Source organism: Centruroides sculpturatus, unplaced genomic scaffold (genome assembly GCF_000671375.1).
Source record: "Centruroides sculpturatus isolate CEXI.00-Female unplaced genomic scaffold, Cexi_2.0 scaffold83, whole genome shotgun sequence".
NCBI classification, from domain to species: Eukaryota; Metazoa; Arthropoda; class Arachnida; order Scorpiones; family Buthidae; genus Centruroides; species Centruroides sculpturatus.
This window is the reverse complement of record NW_019384393.1, coordinates 978,793-1,000,717: the sequence shown is the minus strand read 5'-3', so window position 1 is coordinate 1,000,717 and position 21,925 is coordinate 978,793. Positions and strand designations below refer to the sequence as shown.

General features: G+C 31.0%; 1 protein-coding gene across 1 annotated transcript in view; it reads left to right on the top strand.

Moving 5' to 3' along the window:
- Window positions 1–10,525: 10,525 nt before the first annotated feature.
- LOC111618282 (neuroblastoma-amplified sequence-like) overlaps window positions 10,526–21,925 on the top strand; it is a 102,219-nt gene continuing 90,819 nt past the window's right edge. Inside the window, exons 1-12 of the mRNA XM_023359778.1 lie at window positions 10,526–10,732; window positions 12,368–12,404; window positions 16,215–16,314; window positions 16,394–16,441; window positions 17,135–17,178; window positions 17,257–17,390; window positions 18,601–18,698; window positions 20,149–20,205; window positions 20,296–20,530; window positions 20,975–21,045; window positions 21,355–21,398; window positions 21,477–21,615. Of these exons, the coding sequence (XP_023215546.1) occupies window positions 10,646–10,732; window positions 12,368–12,404; window positions 16,215–16,314; window positions 16,394–16,441; window positions 17,135–17,178; window positions 17,257–17,390; window positions 18,601–18,698; window positions 20,149–20,205; window positions 20,296–20,530; window positions 20,975–21,045; window positions 21,355–21,398; window positions 21,477–21,615 (1,094 nt within the window). The 5' untranslated portion in view covers window positions 10,526–10,645. The remainder of the gene's footprint in view (window positions 10,733–12,367; window positions 12,405–16,214; window positions 16,315–16,393; window positions 16,442–17,134; window positions 17,179–17,256; window positions 17,391–18,600; window positions 18,699–20,148; window positions 20,206–20,295; window positions 20,531–20,974; window positions 21,046–21,354; window positions 21,399–21,476; window positions 21,616–21,925) is intronic.

Genomic DNA, 21,925 nt, shown 5'->3' with positions numbered 1-21,925 from the left:
CCTCGTAATCTTCCGATCACCTCTAAACAGCGGCCATTTTCTATTCTTGACAGTGATCATATTTCAGAGGTTTTTAAGAAAATTTTAATAAATTTTCATAAAGTTTATTTATTTTAAAATGAATAAATTAGTTCTTAATTTTCAAACATGTTTAACATTAAAAAATAAAAATAATAATAATAATAATAAAACTTTACTAATTAGTAGAATGAAATGAAAGATTTCAAACGTCTGCTATAAATTATTTAAAAAATTAATTATAAAATTGAATAATATTTATTATTGATAAAATAAATATAAAATATATTATTTTTCTTTGGAAATTTCATAATTATTTCCAAACAAAAGGCGAATTATCTTAAGTAAGTTGTGAATAAACAAGAAAAATTCGTGCTTTTGTCTGTAACTGTTAGATCAGGTATTTGTCATCGACACTCTCATAATCTAAAATAATCGAAACAAAAGAGTTGTAGAAGAGAAAAACAACTTTTTAATTAATTTTATTTTCATTTGTTTACATTTCTAAACACCTTCTAAGTAAGAGATAAAGGAGAGAAAATTAACCCATTCTTATGTACAGATTTCGATTGTTTAGATGATTGAAAACAAGAAACGAATGAATATAGAGAAGAGGATATACAAATATTTTGTTTACCGAATGGACAAAGTATATAGAAACTTATCGAATATGATGTTTTTGTGTAGATGGGGTAGATTTTTCCAACAGAATTGAATGCAATTAATACGTAGATATCGGCCATTTCCTGGTCGTGTATCTGAAGAGTTTGTGGAAAAATGTTCTCTTAGTAAACTTGCAAAGAACGTGGAAGCAGTTACATAGTATGAGACCTTGCAAAACTATTACTGGAGGCTATCGAACGGAAATATGACTATCAACTTACCTGCATCACTAAACTTGGGTGTTGATGGGATAAATTTACCTGTTTAACAGTAACCTTCGGGCGAATTTTGCAAGTTTTCCGGTCAATAAAAACTGATCTTTGAATATGATTTCTCTTCCCCATGCATATCTTTTGATGTTTATTTTACGTTCTTTTCGGGTTATTAGAAATGGTAGAATATTCCTCAGGAAAAGTTAGTAAATGTTACTAAACAAATCGGTTTAAAGATTGGCATAAACCTTTACCTATTATTATATAAAGTAACGAAAAGTGAAGTCGATATTAACCTGGCAATGCACTGTGGAGAATGGGTTTAGTTTACATTGTAACATATCCCCTTTCAGATGGTATTTTTTTAAGCTATTGTACGAAAGCAAACTGTTGAAAATGTACTAAAATACGATAAATTATCTTAAAAATAAGTGTTATATATATGTATGTTATTATTAATTTAATAGATTTTTAGTCGTTTTTAACTTTTCTGTAAGTGTTTATAAATCTAAATTGCTGCCCTGTCACGCTTTATTATTGTTCTTTTTCATATTTTTTCTTGAGAAGAAAAAAAAATTTTTAGCTTGACTGTAATGAGTTTTTGATCGCATCTTTCCAGAAGACATAATACGATGAAGCTAAAGACCAAGCAACGACATAATCAGATTTGGTATGTAGTTGCACTCATCTATGATAGAGAACAAGAGACGTGCAGACTCTGCGTTAATTACATTGTGTAGCTAAGGGAGAAGATACTGAGGACTGGTTAATAACATCCCACCTGCACCCAATTTTTTATTATTATTATTATTTTTAATTCTTTTTTAATAATTCTCTTCATTTGTTGAATATTTATGCGAAAAAAAAATCTTTAATTTTCTATTCTCTGAAAGTATTTTAAAGTTAAAAATCTGTCTAGTAATGCACTTCTCGTGCCATCTGTGGAGGGAAATATTAACAATCGTTTCGAATTCAAATTTGTTTCTCGCTACTCTTATACTCTTTCCAGACAGGAAATACAACCTATATAACCAATCTTTCTACTAGATAATAATCTAGGCAGTTCTCTCTTTATATCCATTGACAGCGCAGACAGCCATTAAGAGAGTTCGTCTTTCATTCGCTGCATGTTTCAAGATGAAGAGGAGGGTGTTTAGCATTACAATGACATAGTTGCCAAGTGGGGTGGGTCGACTCGATGTCGAGAGAAAGAGAGAGAGAAATCACTTGACAACACTCTTACATAGGGTCTAGCCATATAACATAAAATACTTCCGGTGCTAAGTACAGAAGTGATTGAAATGCTGTACCAGAAGTTAAAGTAGTTTAAAACTTGTCTTTAATTGCATTTTCTGTTTGTCGTGTTTTTGACCCGAATAAATATAAGATTAATTACTATAAGGCATAAAGGTTTTTTTCCCCCTTAGTTTTATATATAAAATACTATGAATAATTTATATCGTTAATGCCAATATTTTATTGATTTATGTTTGTTTCAACATTAATTAAATTAAATAATCTTGTTATAAAAAGTATAATTTGATATTAAAGTAAACATATAAAAAATTGATAATATAATTTAAACTTTTTAACTGTTGTAATTTTATTTTTAACGTATTTACTCTCAAATTTAAGTTAAAACATTTTTTTTTTTTATTAAATTTTTAACATAATTTTTAATTTTTTTTTTTAAATTTAAATATTATAAATTTACGCAAATTTACTTGTATAAATTGGGTTTAAAATGCAGAGAACCTGTTAATGGTAAGAGTAATTGTCGGAAGAAAATTAGAAAAAAAAAAATTGTACTTGTTACTACATTGTTGCTTATACTTAATGAGTATGGGTCTAAAGAACGAACTTTTTGTTTTGTATTTTTTTTTTTCCTATTTTAATTGGAAACACAATCCAAAGGCGACTAATCGAATTATACAATTGTTTAAAGGAAAAATAAAAAGGAAATACATGCTTCTTTTGGTACCTCTTTAGTAATGAGAATAAAAAGATTAGTCTAAATGTATACAAACATCTAAACAGAAGATTTCGCGTATACATTATATATATATAAAGAAATTTGGGGCCTTTCTGTACGATACTAGAGCTAAACAGTCCTATTGATATCCTCCTATATGAATCTGATTATTGTTAAAATTTGCATATATAAATATAAATTTATTCTACCATATTTACATTTAATTAGCGTTAGTGTCGCATATATAATGCGCACAATTATAATACAAAGAAAAATGACTTGAAGCAATATAATATGCTAACTTTTTATACTAAGGAGTCTTTTAATTCTCATCTCAACATTATTTTTAAATATTTTAAACTATAATCTTAAAAATATATTAGACTAATGCATTTAAAATTGAAAAAAAAAACAATGCTTGCCTACGTAGAATGGAATCTTTATCATTTACAAGATCCTGTAATTATTAATTGTATCAATGGCAACATATATCATCATTAATGACGAGCTGGCTCATTCAATTTGGTATGTTCTATCTAACATTCCCATTTTCTATCTTCGAAATAGTCTGTTATAAGATAGAAGATGAGGAATTAGCATTAATTATCTTAATGAAATGCTGAATCTCTTCTATGTCATAATCACAATGTTAGTAGGCATTAAACGAGAGAAACTAAAGATGAAAGATCAAGAAATTTTCCTAGTGAAAGACTGAATTACTCAGTACTATAGTTGTAGTGTTTAAATTTATTTATTTATTATTATAATAACGTAAAAAATTACAATAACTTTCCGCAATACAATATACTGTATTTGTAGACCGTATAACAAGAGGATGTTTTACAAAAAGTAGGCTATTATATCCATCTGTAAACCCTAGAATTACTTCGTCATTATCAGAACTCCTTGTTCTTCTGTTAATGTGAAGAATCTAAATTCCTTTTAAGGGATTAATTTAATTCTCGTACGTTCAAGATGGCGTCACTATAAAGATAATAAAGGATAATAGCGAAAGATCCTTGTAAAGTTAGCGATAAAATCTTTATTATAATTGAATAAAATGTCGTGCCGATTTCTAAAATAAATATAATTATTCAAACGTCTTGGGAACTAAACGAATTATATAATTAAACAGATATAATCACAAACATTATCTTAGATTAAGATCAACAAAGCCCCATAAACTTTTATAAGTGTTTAGAAATTATCTAGGCACATTATTAGAATTTTAATGTAATTTGTGGATACAATATAATTATTTTATATATAAATTAGTGAAGAATTTTATGTATACTAATTCCATCAACACATATTCTTCTGTATCAATAAGCTTCGGTTTTAAAACATTGTTAATTGAAATTCGTCAAAAAAATTAAATATGAAATACAAAAAGCACTATCAAAATTCTTACACAGTTTTGAGTACTTTAAAAAAATCTTATTGTTCTGTGGGCGCTAAGATGGCCTTATTATCAAGCCCATAGTGGGTTCGGCCAGTGTGGTGATGGATGAGCCCAACATATCCCGAATAGACCAACACGGAAAAATTTCGGGGGTTTTTCGACCCACTCGTCTTTGTTTCTGGGTCCACAGAGAGATTGCCTATATCTTAACCACTCGGCAAACCGGCCAGATGACAAAATGATGGTGTTACTAAACTTCCCGAAGAGTGGAACTGTGAATACTACAGTTATTACAACACACTGGCTTAAAGCTGCCATTCGGAGGGAAAATAGGACAGACCTTCTCAATTCAGGGGACATCAACCTCAATGATAATGAAAGGTCTTAGACAGAGATTTCATTCTGTATAGAAAATATTACATATAGATAGCATACAGCCGTTCGCCATGGATCAAAATCTAAAATGGTCGTTCAGGGAGGTATCACTCAGACATTGCAATTAGGATTTCTCAAACGGGATCCGGGATCCCGGCTGTTTTTTCAGCCGGGATGAAAAGAATTTCCCAGGAAATTCTTCTCATCCCGGAAATCCCGCAAATTTCTTAAAAACATAAATATTTGCTTCTTTTATTGCTAGATTTGGAAATTAAAAGTATGAAAAATAAAAATAGAAACAAAAGTTAATAAAAAAAACAAAAGTGGTTCATCTGCGAAAGAATTATTCTATTTTAATACAAATTTAATGAATTTTAGAAGGATTTTCTTAATATGATATAAACATGATGCCTGCAGAATGATTATCCACACATTGTAGCATGTACTGTGTATATCAGGTTGTAAAGGTAAAATTTAGACATTTGAATTTTTTCTAGAAACGTTTATAAAAGATGTTCTATAACGTTCGATGTGGATATATAAGTAGAGTTATCAAAGGGCGTTTCATTACATAAGTCATTAGCAGTGACTAACGATATAAAAATGAAAAAAAAGAACACACATTCGTGTGTTGTTGCTTTATCACTTCAAAAGTGGCTACAATGCAACAAAGGCTTACAATCTCATCTGAAAAGCATTTGTTAAAAAGATCATGTGTGAACAAAGGTAAACCAGCTGTTGCAAAAGTCAAAGGCCGATAGTGCAGAAGATCAATGGTCTGCATTTGTTTGGCGTCATTATGATAGAACTGCTTCCAACCAACATCACTATCATGAAAGAACTCTACTGTAAACTGGATCATTTGAACACCAAGATCAAAGAACTTCATCCAAAAATTGATAAAGTCCGATACTGCCATGACAATGGCCTTTTTTTAAAACTGTTTTCTCCCTGTGGGCACTAAGATGGCCTCTTTTAGTAAGCCCATTATGGATTCGGCCTTGACCACACTGGGGCGGCCGGATGGTGAGGGACGGGGCCAGACATATCCGGACGGAATACCCCCGAAAAATTCCTGAGGATTTCTAGACCCGTCCAGATTCGATACCAGGTCCCTCAGAGTGGTAAACTGCCATCTTGACCGCTCGGCCATCCGATCGTCACAAAGATGACCTTAGAGAAGCTGATCTATCTGGAAAGTTCGACCTCATCTAACTTACAGCCTAGACTTGACGTCAACTGACTACCATCTATTTTGTGTCTTGCAGAACCATATTACCAATATACAGTTCAATATCCGACACTGGAGACATTCTTCAAACAAAAACAGTTTTTCTATGCTCACGTGATTGAAAGTTTGCAGCAGAGGCTTCGCGTTTCTTTATGCAGCGCTCGAGAAGCGCTTTACAACGAACACACTGAAACTGGTTTCTAATTGGCCAACACTGTTCGTGACGTCATTTCGCTACACTGTCGCTGCATAGAGAAACGCGGCCAGGGTGAGATATGATTGATATTGATGGTGATTACTACCAGGCTGAACTGTAATCATTGTTGAGTTAATTATCAATAAAGATTTTTTTCAAATATGTCTAAATTTCACCTTTACAACACTATTGAATCTTTAATTGCAATAATAGTCAATACATAAACCATATATAATTCAAATAATAATAATAATAATAATAATAATATCTCTCCCGTGGTCACCACCTGGTCGTGGTGGGAGAGCCCAGTAATTTTACTGAACCATAGGGCAATGCAGGCTGGAGCACAAGCTCCTGGTAGGGACACCCATGCCAGTAAGGTCTATGGGGAGAAATGAAGCTAAGAGTGACCACACACCCACATTCTGTGGAGATAATCATTATGGTAGTAACCAGATCTAAGTATGATACCGGCTCGGACGTCGCCCGGGTTAACAAGGTCCGCGTTCGTGGGTTAGGCAGAGGCTCACGTTCGAAAAATAGGCTCCAGTCTCCCTTGGTTACCGGTGGCGAAAGCAGCGCCGGCCCAAGCATGGCTACTGCAATGCCCTCAACAGATGTGAGGAATCAACCTAGCCTTGGTGTTTCTGTGGCAATGCATCCACAGACCACAAAGGCTGGAAAACCACGCCAACGGATGAAATGGACAACAGAAATGAACGAGTTTATCATCCGCACTTACTACACCATCACAAGACTCGAAACAAACATGACAGCATACAGACAACAACTACACCATAGATTCACACAACAATATCCTCACCTCACTGTCACCGAACAAAGGGTTGTTGATCAAAAACGAACAATTATACACAACAACCTTATCCCACAAACAACACTTGAACTTATCAAACAACAGGTTGCTGATCAAATACATCAACAGACAGAAACATTTAACATTAATGAAGATCACGTAACCTGTCAGGATAATCCAGCAACAAGCACTGATTACAGCACACACACAACAAGTACCACTAATGATACTGCAGGCACTTCCCCATCCATCACTGATAACATAGACATAGAATTAGTTAATACACTCTCACTTATATTTCAGGAAACACTCACTAAATATACAGGTACAGATCCCACACAAAGACCACGAATACCGAAAATCAACACGTCAAAGGTAGTAGGAAAAACACTAAATTATGTAAACACTCACTTACTACCAAACTACATTCATTCAATTTCTACACTCTCAGACATTCATACATTAGTTTATGCTGGGGCAGTCACAGTAGTAACACACCATGGACTGAAAATACACTCACAGACAGACACACACAAAACACAATTCTATCACAAGCCTGCCTGGCAGAGAAGAATAGAAACACAAATAAATGACATTAGACAGCAATTAGGCAGGCTGACACAATACACTAAAAACAACATAACACCCAAATTAAAGAAACAACTCAAAAACATTTTCAAGAAAATTAAAACACACACAAAACATGAACATCACAACACACACATTACAGAATACATCGATACACTAAAACAAAAACTCGCAGCCAAAGCACGTAGACTCAAACGATACAAAACATGTACACTACGAAAACAACAAAATAAATTATTCACAAACAATGAAAAACTTTTCTACAGACAAATCAGTACCAAAACAAACACTGATACACAGCACAGTGGCACACCAACAGAAGAAGAACTCACAACTTATTGGTCTTCTCTTTGGTCCAATGCTGTTACACACAATGCTGATGCAGGCTGGATCGAGGAGGAGAACAGAAACTTGCACAACATACCAACTATGCCCTGTGCTGAAATAAACATACACGACATTCGCTACGCTGTTAACAGAACACACAACTGGAAGACACCTGGTGTAGACAACATTCACAATTTCTGGTACAAAAAGTTTACATCACTGCACCAGGAACTAGCTAAACATCTAACACACATCATCATCAATCCACAAGACATGCCAAAATTTCTTACTCAGGGCATCACCTACATGAAACCTAAAAACAACAAAACCACAGACCCCACACAATACAGACCAATTACATGTCTTCCAACACTCTACAAATTATTGACATCCTGTATCACAAACAAAATATACAAACATGTTGAAGAACACGACATTCTTACAGAACAACAAAAAGGTTGCCGTAGAAATCACAGGGGATGCAAAGAACAGTTACTCATAGATTCAGTCATTCTACGGCAAGCACACAAACAACACAGAAACATACACATGGCATATATAGACTACAGAAAAGCATTCGACAGTGTTCCACACAGTTGGCTGCTACATATTCTACACATGTACAAAATACATCCATCACTCATTGCATTCTTCGAAAACACTATGCAGCACTGGAGAACAACACTACATCTCAGGGTTAGTAACACTTCCATACAAACAAACGAAATATTCATTAGGCGAGGAATTTTTCAAGGAGATTCCTTGAGTCCTCTCTGGTTCTGCCTAGCCCTGAATCCATTATCCAACATGTTAAACAACACGCAATACGGCTACAATATCAGACACGAAAAAACAACACAGTTTACACTCTCACATCTCATGTACATGGACGACATAAAACTTTATGCATCCACACAAAAACAACTTCATCAACTCCTACAAATCACACATTCATACACTAAGGACATACAAATGGAGTTTGGCCTAGACAAATGCAAAAAACTTCACATAGAAAAAGGAATCCTGAAGAAAGAAGATTTTGCACTTGGAAATGGAGACGTTATTGAATCCATGGAAGAGGGCGAGTTCTACAAGTACTTAGGATTCCAACAGGCCAAACTAACAGAACATACACAAATAAAGCAACGATTAATTAAAGAATACCAAAGTAGGTTAAACGCTATACTTAGAACACAGTTAAATGCAAAACACACAGTTAAAGCAATAAACACATATGTCATCCCAGTACTCACATACTCTTTTGGAGTTATACATTGGACTCACACAGATCTCGAGCAACTCCAAAGGAAAACAAGAACAACACTTACTAAGCATAAACAACATCATCCTAAATCCGCCACAGAAAGATTAACCCTTCCACGTAAAGAAGGCGGACGTGGCCTGATTGACATAGTTAACCTTCACTACAAACAAATACAGTCACTGCGAGAGTTTTTCTACAAGAAACAAGAAACATCACAGTTACATAAAGCAGTAACTCTAGCAGACTCAAATAACACACCATTAAACTTACACTCACATCATACAGACATGACACAACACATAAAAAGCATAGACACCATCAAGCAATCGTGGGCTCGAAAGGCACTCCATGGCAGGCATCCTTATGACCTGGCCCAGGATTTTGTTGACAAAACTGCGTCAAACAGCTGGTTAGATCGGGGATGCCTCTTTGGGGAGACGGAAGGATTCATGATTGCCATACAGGATCAGGTCATAAATACTAAAAACTACAGAAAACACATACTCAAAGATACAACACTCACAAATGACACATGCAGAAAATGTCACATCATGCCAGAAACTATACAACACATCACTTCTGGTTGCAAGCTCTTGGCACAGACAGATTACTTACATAGACACAATCAAGTAGCAAATATAATACACCAAGAGCTTGCAAAGAAACACAAATTGGCAGACATCCACGAACCATACTACAAGTATATTCCACAGACAGTATTGGAAAACAACACGCACAAAATGTACTACGACAGAGCCATAATCACAGATAAAACAATTTACCACAACAGACCAGACATCACACTCATTGACAAACACAATAAAATCACATACATTATAGACATAGCCATTCCAAACACTCACAATGTACAAAACACATGCACTGAAAAAATTAGCAAGTACACAGAACTCGCCCAGGAAATAAGGCATCTGTGGAGGATGGATAGGGTGCTTATTGTACCTGTTGTTCTCTCCTGTACAGGTGTGATACCACACACACTACACAAAAGCCTGGGAACATTAGAATTGAGTAGAAATACATACATAACACTACAGAAGGCCACTATATTGAATACATGCCACATTGTTAGGAAATTCCTGAATACAGACACTGACACACTTATTTAATTTTAGTTTTGTTTTGGTTGCTATGCCTTGACTCTGGTCCGGCATAGTACACAGCCACCGGTGTGAACCGAGTAAAACTCACTAAACTCAACATAATAATATTTTAATAAATAATTTATAATTAGTAATATTTATTTCATTTTAATACAACAAAATCTTTAATCGTACCAGATTAACAAATATCAATTTACATGTACCAGACGTAACGTCTGGCAACATTGCCAAAACTTATTTGACGGAAAAAGCATAAATTTAAATTTTTAAATAATTTTATTTAATAATTATTATAAATTAATAAAAGGCTTTTAAAATATAATAATAAAAAATTATTATATTTATACATAATTCAATTTTTTATTAATCACGTTTTCAGGGTTAGGAAGGTGTCGTACGTGTAAACAGCTGATGAGAAATAGGAAAAAAACTAGAGAAGAAAGTAAATAATATCTTGAAGAAATGTCAGGGAAGGAAGAAGAAGAAGAAAATAACATTCTCTATGAACTATTAATATATGGAGAATGGCAACAGGAACCGGAAATTGTCGTAAGTGATTCATTTAGAAGCATTACATCATGGACTCGACTTAAAAGCAAATTAAAAACCATATTTGATTTTAGTCTACGAGAAAAATGGAAAATATTTAATGCTTAACATGCATTTTGATCTTTCCTCATCAAACCGTTTTTACTTTTTATTTAAATGAAATAAAAGCTATATGTTTACATATTGGTATGGACACGTGGTTATTTTTAATTGAATTTAAATACTAATTAAAGTATAATAAACCACGTGGTTTGGATGTAATTAAACTGAAAGTTAAACTAATCTTGTGCTCGTACAAATTTTATATTTTGTGTATTCAATTTATTTTTAAATTTATAATTTTATATTTAGAAAACTTTTCTGTTAACTTGGTGCCATTCAATTTTCAATCCAGTTTTAGGAAAAATGATGTTTAATTTCATATTTTTTACAGATAAAACTTATAAATATGTGTACAAACATGTGAATAAACATGTTTGTACACATTTTATCATATTAATGCATTTTATTTTTTTAACTTTGATTAAAAATATTATAAATTAATAAATCAAATTTTTAATAACTTGCTTGTATTACTTGTATTATTTAATAACTTGCTTGCTTGTATTGTATCTAAAATAATAATAGAATATCAAGAGCAATAATATATTGAAACACTTCACGATGCAGTTACATTGCTGTGCAAGAATAGATTACACTCATATTAAATTATTTTTTAAAAATGCTGCTTTTCAATGTAGTATAAATAATCTTAAGATAGACCTAAGTAGAGCAAAATCTGCTTATAATGATTATTATACTTTTTTTTTTTTTTGAGATATTGCCAAGTGTCCATCAAATAAGGTGTCAGTTTATTACTGTGAAGAATTCAGATTCAAACTTGATGCAGACTTTATACAGGATGTTCAAAAAGTTACTGTGCTGTGGAAACTAAGTAAAGTTTTAATAAAAGTGAAGTTTTAGGTACAATATTGTAGTGTCTCCTATAGCAATTGCTGGAAACGTTCCCCAGAGGCCCCAAAATCTGATGAGGAATAAGGTCTAGCAGACCTAGCAGACCAGATTCCATGGAATATTATGCAGTCAGCAAAGAAGTCTTCCAAAAACCAGAACATCTGTGAGCAAGTAGTAATGCCATCTATAAGAAAGTGGAAATGGCATACAATGTACGTTATGTATACAATGCTGTATATAACTTTAATGTCATTACAAATTTCTTGCTGCACAGTAACCTTTCAGACACATGTAATTTATCATGGGTATTACAAATTTAGAGAAATAGCTTGGATGAATCTCTTTCTGCTCAGAGAGCACTAAGTTTGGGGCATATATCATTTTTCATCTTTATTCATACTGATTAGGTAGGCTTCCACCATAGATCAGGCTCATTCACAATAGCTGTAATTATAGCCAAATATAAAGTCTAAATATGGCTCAATCACTTAGTCTTATTTGTGATATTTGATAAAAATAAAAATATGTTTTTAATGAATAATTTCAATTTTTGATAAATTTTAGGCTTTATTCATTAAATTATATGATTGAAAAATATTTTCAACAATAATAAATAATTTTATTTCAGTGGTTTGCATTTAAATATCAAAAGTAATGCAATTTTCCTTGCTTTTTTTTTAGACTAAACAAGATAAACAAGATGAAAGAAAAAACATAGGTGAGGATTCTATAAGATTTGAAAATTACTTAGTGTAAAATTATTACATAAATTTTGTCAGAAATTGGTTGCTATATGTCATCTTTCTTCCTGAATATGTTTTATCTGTTTTTGCCTTAAAATAATATCCAGTTGAAATTTGAAATTTTTGTTAAAGCATTTTTTTTTTTTCCTTTAATGAAAACTAAATTACAGTTTGAATTTGTATATAAAATTATTTATCTTACTGCAGTGGTCAAGACAATTAGGGGAGAAAGAAAGTCATTTAATGTGAATGATTCTCAATGTTATTGTTATGTAAGATACAGTAAAATCATGTGCATTGTCACTGGTGGGTCTAATGGGTCTGCAGACTCTATTTTTTCTGCTGTGTAGGGTAAATCATAAAGCTGGACTTGGATTGATGTTTATACTTGTTTAATGATAAAAATTATGATATTTTTAAGGTTAAATTTTGTTTTTATTGTATAAAATGTATAATAATGCAATGAATGCTGGGAATCCAAGCCCAGGTTCTCAATATATATGTATATATTTAAGTTTTTACAATATTATTTAATTTGTTAAGATATATTATTTAATTCTATTGTTAATAATGTATTAATAAGATATTTTCAAGTGTATTTGATGAAGATTAAATTTTTAATGAATTTTTAAAATATGTTGCTTCATACCTCATTGACATGTATTATGATGACTTGCCTAGTCCTGAACTTTTTGCAGGCAAGGTATTTTGATGGACGAAGTGGATTAGTAAAAACAGACAAGGAGTTACCATGCACATTGGCTAAATCAGTAAAAACATGTGATCCAGAATTTACAAAGATTTTTGTGTTGCTGAAACTTTGTGCTACAATCTTCACAATATCATGTGAATTCAAAAGGTTAGCCAGCATGTTGAGAAGACTGAGCAACTACATGAGAGTTACAATGAATGAACATCACTTTACATGACTGACCCTAATTCACGTCATTATGATTTTCATATCAACATTGATAAAGTTGTAAATATATTTGTGACATTGCATCCAAGCAGGATGCAGTTAGATGGGTTGTAGGCAACTGTAAGTTTTCTTGAAGATATGAAGTGTTAAAGTACTCACAGACACCTTCCATATTAGTTCCATCAGATAGATTTAATGTAAAAAGCAATCAAACAAATGTTCACAATCACTTTCAGAGATCATCAGGTTAAGACAATTATGGAATAGTATATTAACCTGACAAAGATCTCTGAAAGTGATCAAAAATGTTTGTTTGGTTGTTTTTTACATTAAATCTATCTGCTGGACCCAATATGGAAGATATTTGTGAATATTTATATCCTTTTCCAGCTTCAGAGGTGGTTTTTCTTTTTAATGAAATCTTATTTTGTAATATACATATGTGTTGTTTCTTATTCTGATGACATGTTTGAAAATATACAGTAATATGTGAAAAAAATATACATTTTAACTGAATAGTTGTCCTATTTTCATTTACTGCACTTGTTGTAATATACTGATCAATGTACTGTATGTCTGCAAAACCAGAACAAATGACTTTATTAGAGTATTGTGTTGACTTTATTAAGGTTTATGATCTGTATTAATAGCAAAACTATTGCACATGTGTAGCATGGAATCAATGAGATTGCTTTGCTGATAAGGTGTTGAGGAATTTTTTGGCATTCCTCAAGAGCAGTCACATGCTCCCCTGATTTTTTTAGACCAGTGTATTATACCCTTTAAAATTTTTAAAATTTATTAATGAAATAAATCCTGAAGCAGCAAATGATCAAAATAAAACTCAAAAGTGTTGTCTGATTTAAAATTTCATGTTGAAAATTAGATGATTACTGTATAGACAGAAGTTTGATAGAGTATTTCATAAAGAGTACACAAAACTTTCTATAGAAGTAAATTATCTCTTTAATATTTTGTTGAATATCTTGAAAAGTAGTTAAAATCACTAGAATTTTCATATTTTATTTGGCTACTTAGAAAAAAATTAAGCATTTTTATTTAGTGTTTATTTATCCAACATGTAATTAATAAAGATGAGTAAAAATGAATAATTTGAAACTTTTTTGATTAAGTAAACAAGGTAAAAAACTTATGAAAGGTCATATCAATGATGAATAGTTTAGTGATAAATTAGCACATAAAAAAATATTTTGAAAATTTGAACATTAATTTTTCCAATTATGACAGAAGTTAAACTAGGAGAACAAATCTTGTTCTCCTAGTTTAACTTCTGTCATAGTTTGGCATGACAAGCTAGAAAAACAAAATACAGTAGTCTCAAAAACTCGGCCTAATGTGGACCGAAGGGTGGCCGAGTTTGTGAAAATGCCAGGTTATCGGGAATGGGGTTAAAAAAAAATAAGTATGAGTGTTTCCTCAGAAAATACTGTACTGTACTNAAAGGTCATATCAATGATGAATAGTTTAGTGATAAATTAGCACATAAAAAAATATTTTGAAAATTCTAAAAATATTCAGAATTTTAAAATAATTTTAACTTGTGATTGCACTTAATAATGCAAATCTATAGCAAATTTTCTCATTAGTAATAATAAGTAAAACTCAGATAGTCCAAACTACAATTTATCCAAATTATAAACTTTGAATTGAAGATTACAAAACACACAATATCAATGCATCATCATGATGAAATGCACTCCCTAATACTTTTAGATTATAATGTTCATCAATAGGGGAAACTAATCTGAAAGTAATAGAGAGTATCAAGTTTATTACAGCTTATTGATATGTGTATTTATAATATCCAATAAAATAGTTCAAAGTTCAAAATTTAAACAGCCAATACACAAAGAAAAAAGAAAAATTAACCATTGAATTTTGTCTTTGTTATATAATTTAAGGCAAGGCACATAAAATGTTTTATGTATTTGTTATGAACATCATTCATTCACTTCTGTAAGAATTAAATCCATAGAGAAGTACAAATAAATAATGAAGGATAATTTGAGATACATAAACCAATACCTAGCAAGGCCATTTTTGGGACGAGACTATGTCTTGGAGACTCAGGGCTTGACTGTGCATCATTTTCTAAGGAAAAGAGAAAAATGAGCACTAACCAATGAGAAAAAGTCAACAACAGTACTTGAGGACCTGGTGTAGATTATGGCAGGCTTCATTGCTGTTGTGATTATGATGGGTTGCGTTGTCACAGGCCTGTTCTTGGCTACGGTAAGCGGAAAGATATTTGTACCCGAATTGTCCTGATGTTGCTCTTGTCATTTTGTAGGATATTGAAATGATGAGAGCAAGAGAATACATGTGTAATGTGTGTCAAACATTTGTCAAAATTTGATTTTGCAATGTTCACATTTCGAAATTCCCAACGAGCAATGCATGTGCAAATCTCACACTAGCACCTGTTTGTAGAAACAATGTCGTCATTTTGTATTTTATTTTGACTTGGTTCTCAGACTCTGACTACCTGCAAGTCCGGTTTTTTTTATGTGTGCATGATTTGGGCACTAAATACTCTGTGCCAAATTGCAACATCTGACATGTATTCCTCCATACCTCTAAGGTGTCCAGCCATTGACAGCAGCACAGTTTTATAGATAAGACATAATCTCATCAATAAAAAAAAATTAAAATATAAGATATTGTAAATAATAATTTTATATGGACTTTATAGCCTGTTTTAATTTGTCTCTTTTCTGTCCTCTTTTATTCTTATGTTCTCATTTTTGAAAGAAAATATCAAAATGTTTTTGTTTTTTGATGATGGAAATATGGTAACTTAGTTTAAAATAATGAAGAGTTAATGATTTTGTTTCTCTTAAATTAGTTTGGAATTGGTTTGGTTCATTTGTTCCACCATGCAATTCAAAACCATTTATACAAAGGTTAATAAATCAGCAAATGATATGGCAGTTTGCAGTTGGAGGGTAAACAATTTTATATATATATCTATGTTTATTATACCTAAATTAAATATTGAGTAATTAATATAATATTTATTTATAGAAATGGCCAAGTAATTGCTGTTTTACAAGATCAAAGTATTGAAATAAGGCAAGAATTTTTTAATATTACAATAAAATATAGTTGAAATTTAAATATTTCTGTTAAAATATGATTTAAAAAAAGCCAATATTTATATTTTCATTTTTATTTAGTTTTATAAAATTCATAATGTTAGGTATTAAAACATTACTATATAAAATAGTCAATCTACACAACTGTTGTTAAAAAATTATTCATAAGTTAGTGTATCTAGTTAATAAATAATGAAATTCATTCATCAATAAGTTATTGTTTAATAACAGACAGAAACAACTCCAGTTATTAAGAAATACTTTAATGAAATAAATAAATGCTCTTTTAGACTTTAATGACTCTCTTACCATTTACAGTTTTGGAGTTGAATTCAATATTGCCACCATTAAGATGGCAGTTGTGTGTTTAACACACACCAATCTGTTTCCCCCTTGGTCTAATGTGTTCCTGACAAGAGCAAATTAACTTTGGGTACATTCTATATTTAGTAGCAGGGGTTTTAACTGACTTTCTTTCCCATTCCATACTTTATTAATATCAAAAAGCAATAATTGAATTTTAAAAATTCAGATGTTATTTTCAAATAGATTATAAAATTTTTATATTAAAGTCTATTGACATGTGTAAACATTTAATATTATTTTGTAAGTAATATGTTAATGGCATTTATAAAATTAAGTAATTTTATTTAATTTATTTTATTTTCAGATCTTCAAGAGATGATTATCATTCAGTGATTGGAAGGTGTCAAAGTAAGATTATTAAAATTTATTTTAATGATTTTATAGCTGTATAAAATATTAAATATATTTTAAATATTTAAACACTAGTTCCAAAAGATCCCTTTCCTCAGTGGAGAAAAATTGTATGGTCATCAGATTGTAGCATGTTAGCTGTGAGCTTTAGTAATGGCAGTATTGAATTTTTTGATCTTTTAGGAAGCAATCTCTTTAGCATTCATCAGGTTTGGCAAATTAAAAATTTTATTATTTTTTAATACTGTAAGGTCTCGTTTTATGCGGTGGATACGTTCTACAGAAAAGCGCATATAAAAAATTCGCATAAAAAAAGACTTTACTTGCCTTGAAAAAGTAGGGATACGTTCCGTAATTTTCTAAAATCGCATAAAACCAAAACAACGAGTTAAAATTAACTTAAAACCGCATAAAAAAGTTTGCAGAAATTAAAAGAAATAGGCTGCTTAATAAATTACTTCGAATGTCTGAAAGAAATTCATATAAAATTTAATTTCAAAACAATTACAGTTTATACCTTTCAATGCGAAACTCAGAATGATGTAATAGCGACTTGTCGATGGTATCATGTACAAGGGGAATCCCCGAATTGCAAAAGCTCACTCTAAAAACAAATCACTGACATCTGGATGTGAAGAGTTAATTAAAACCCCTTTAGTTCCTCGCCCGAGTTAACTCGGGCAGGTTACATAGCGTTACATAAAACACGGTCCTTAAGGCCATTTTGGAATTTTTTTTTTGAATTTTTGGAATGTTTTTTAAGTCTCCAAATTTTTTAAAAATATTTAAAAATATACGGCCAGCTAGTGTTCACCCTACTTTAAACCCTTGTCCTCCCGCGACGTCTATGAGAATGCCCCGGGAAATCCAACTCCAGCTGTGTTCAAGGTCATCCAGATGTGTAAACAATGACTCATCGGTGTTAAATTTCACAGAAGGGCGAGACAAAGGAAGTTAAACTTTGAAGCTTTTTCTTCAAAATTAACGCATTTCTTTCGTTTTTTTCAGTTTTAAGTATTTTTTATGTTTAATTACATTTATATCAAAAATTGCTAGGAACTAAAGCGATTAAGGTAGATCTAGCTGTCGTTTACATCCATAAACGTTATATGTCAGTGGAACAAATGGAGTGAGCTTTGAGCGTTCCACGATTTTTGGAGACTGTCTATACGCGGGCTTCCTAAACAAGCCTATATGTATGTTTGTCCAAGAAATTTTTGGATGAATTACAAACCACACAACTTCAAAATCGCATAAAAATAATCCACATAAAAAGAGACCTTACAGTATTTATTTATGTTATATATAATAAAATTATCTATTGTATTTATAATTATAAATATAAAATAATATTATTTAAGAAATTTTTATTAATTATACAAAGTTTCTAAATAACATAATTCAAATAATCTATTTTAGGCCAAAGCAAAAGTAACTTCTAATAATGGTTGCCAAGACTCAAGTAGAGCAATTGCTGCAATGATTTTTACTGAAGCAAGAATTCAAAGCACTCAATGGCAAGCAGTATTCAATTTTTATTTAAGACTATAGTGGAAGTTTGTTAATCTGGCACCCAATAATTCAGAATATTCAATGCCTGGATGGCCAAGATAGTTAAATTGTTAGCTTACCATTCTGGTTTATCTGGGATCAAATTTGAGAGATTAATTTCTCTGGAATTTTCCATAGATGGTCTTGACCTACAATGAGATATGAAAAAAGTTCCTATTAGTGATTACAGGGTAGAAAGAGTAAAATGGAAAAAAAAAATCTAGAATGTGCAGTAATTCAGCACTTTCTAAAAGCAGCTTATAATCCAGAAATGTTTGATAACTCTAGCCTTCTAGTATTCTGCAAACCAGCATTTGTTTGCAACTTGGTGCACTAAAGATTTACAGCAGGGGTGGCCAACACGAGGCCCGCGGGTCGCATGCGGCCCGCCTGGAGTCATGTTGCGGCCCGTGGAGTTAGGTCGAATGAACGTAAATGTTAACTTTATTGTACATATCACCAAAAGAACATTACGTCATGAGTTATTCCTATCATGTACTTTTAAATTATAGCTAACAGAAATTTGAAATATCTCTCATTTTGGAAAAATTCATAGATTTTTAGCTATTTCAAATATCCCGCTATTTGACACTTAAGGTTACTTAGTTTTTTGTCCGACGCTAGGTGTTGATAAAATTTAATATGAGACCTCAGCTATATATGTTCTGTGGTCTTCGGCGTTTTCAGGAAGCTCACAATGCTATCGAGCTCATACTCATAACTACTTTCAGTCCAGCTTGACAAAGTTCCGTGTTATTCTGTAGTTTCGTTTTTTATCGCCAATGCATCTGGAGAGATTTTGCAATCGACGTTAAAATACATATTTAGCATATTTTATAATTACAGTTCAAACNCAATTGGGGACTGGGGTTGTTCGGAAAATCGATATTTCGGATAACCGATTGTATACGAAAAAATTTATTAATTTATCCTATGTTGAAATTTTTCTCCATTGCGTGTTGCTTCGCGTTGAATTTTTGTCGATGTTAAGCCTAACGAAGACTATTGTATCGTTCAAAATTATTTTTTTATTTTGTACAAACAAAATAAATATATTGAAAAATATAAAAACAATAAAAAAGTATACTTCAGAAGTTAATTTAGTATCAAAAACGTAAAATATTTGAGTAGCCAAAGATTGCAGCACCACAGCACTGGCAAAATTTAAATTTGCCGACTGGAATTCTTTCGGATAATTGACCCTCTACTGTATTTATAAAATAAATTTTGTATCATTTGTTTTATGAAATTTTTATTATTGTTGTTTTCAGTGATATAATGTATTGTATTTTATTTAAAGAGTATTTTCAGAGTTTGGTGTATTTAGATAATTTATATTTACAATGTTGTTCTCTAATCTGTAAATCATTTAAATTATAATTATTTTCAATTAATTTACAACATTTTTTAACATAGGTCATCAGAATTTCTATTTGTTACTTATAAAGGAGTATTATATAGTTATTTTGTTAGGTAAATATATATGCATTTATTTTTTCATATTATAAATATTACTTATAAAATATAATTTAATATGTAACTAAGTATTTTCTTTTTTTATAGTCCTACTGAAGGATTTCAAGAAAATCATACTTTTTCTTTTGCTAAGCATTATCCAGATGGTATTACAAATATTGCATATCATCCTGCTCATCATTTATTGTTTGTCAGTGGTATTCCCCAAAATATTTATGGGTCTTTGGAAACTTCTAAAGCTCTTCATATGGGTATAACTGCTTGGAGGTTTTTATCTGATTATCCTCATTATAAACTTGTAACATCTCTAGAAGATGAACTTGTAAGTATAAAATTAAGATATTAAGTAGTAAGTCTCTATGAATGAATAAAAACTTTACACAAAAAATAATGCTGAATTGTCATATTATTTGTATATGTTTATATGTATTAGAAAGTTTATGCTTAAGGATGAATTGAAATTTAAATCTGAAGAATAAAGTTCTTATATGTATGAAAAAATAAACAATTTGACNGATTTAAAAAAAGCCAATATTTATATTTTCATTTTTATTTAGTTTTATAAAATTCATAATGTTAGGTATTAAAACATTACTATATAAAATAGTCAATCTACACAACTGTTGTTAAAAAATTATTCATAAGTTAGTGTATCTAGTTAATAAATAATGAAATTCATTCATCAATAAGTTATTGTTTAATAACAGACAGAAACAACTCCAGTTATTAAGAAATACTTTAATGAAATAAATAAATGCTCTTTTAGACTTTAATGACTCTCTTACCATTTACAGTTTTGGAGTTGAATTCAATATTGCCACCATTAAGATGGCAGTTGTGTGTTTAACACACACCAATCTGTTTCCCCCTTGGTCTAATGTGTTCCTGACAAGAGCAAATTAACTTTGGGTACATTCTATATTTAGTAGCAGGGGTTTTAACTGACTTTCTTTCCCATTCCATACTTTATTAATATCAAAAAGCAATAATTGAATTTTAAAAATTCAGATGTTATTTTCAAATAGATTATAAAATTTTTATATTAAAGTCTATTGACATGTGTAAACATTTAATATTATTTTGTAAGTAATATGTTAATGGCATTTATAAAATTAAGTAATTTTATTTAATTTATTTTATTTTCAGATCTTCAAGAGATGATTATCATTCAGTGATTGGAAGGTGTCAAAGTAAGATTATTAAAATTTATTTTAATGATTTTATAGCTGTATAAAATATTAAATATATTTTAAATATTTAAACACTAGTTCCAAAAGATCCCTTTCCTCAGTGGAGAAAAATTGTATGGTCATCAGATTGTAGCATGTTAGCTGTGAGCTTTAGTAATGGCAGTATTGAATTTTTTGATCTTTTAGGAAGCAATCTCTTTAGCATTCATCAGGTTTGGCAAATTAAAAATTTTATTATTTTTTAATACTGTAAGGTCTCGTTTTATGCGGTGGATACGTTCTACAGAAAAGCGCATATAAAAAATTCGCATAAAAAAAGACTTTACTTGCCTTGAAAAAGTAGGGATACGTTCCGTAATTTTCTAAAATCGCATAAAACCAAAACAACGAGTTAAAATTAACTTAAAACCGCATAAAAAAGTTTGCAGAAATTAAAAGAAATAGGCTGCTTAATAAATTACTTCGAATGTCTGAAAGAAATTCATATAAAAGCTTAAAATAAACTTGTATTCAAACTTAATTCAGTT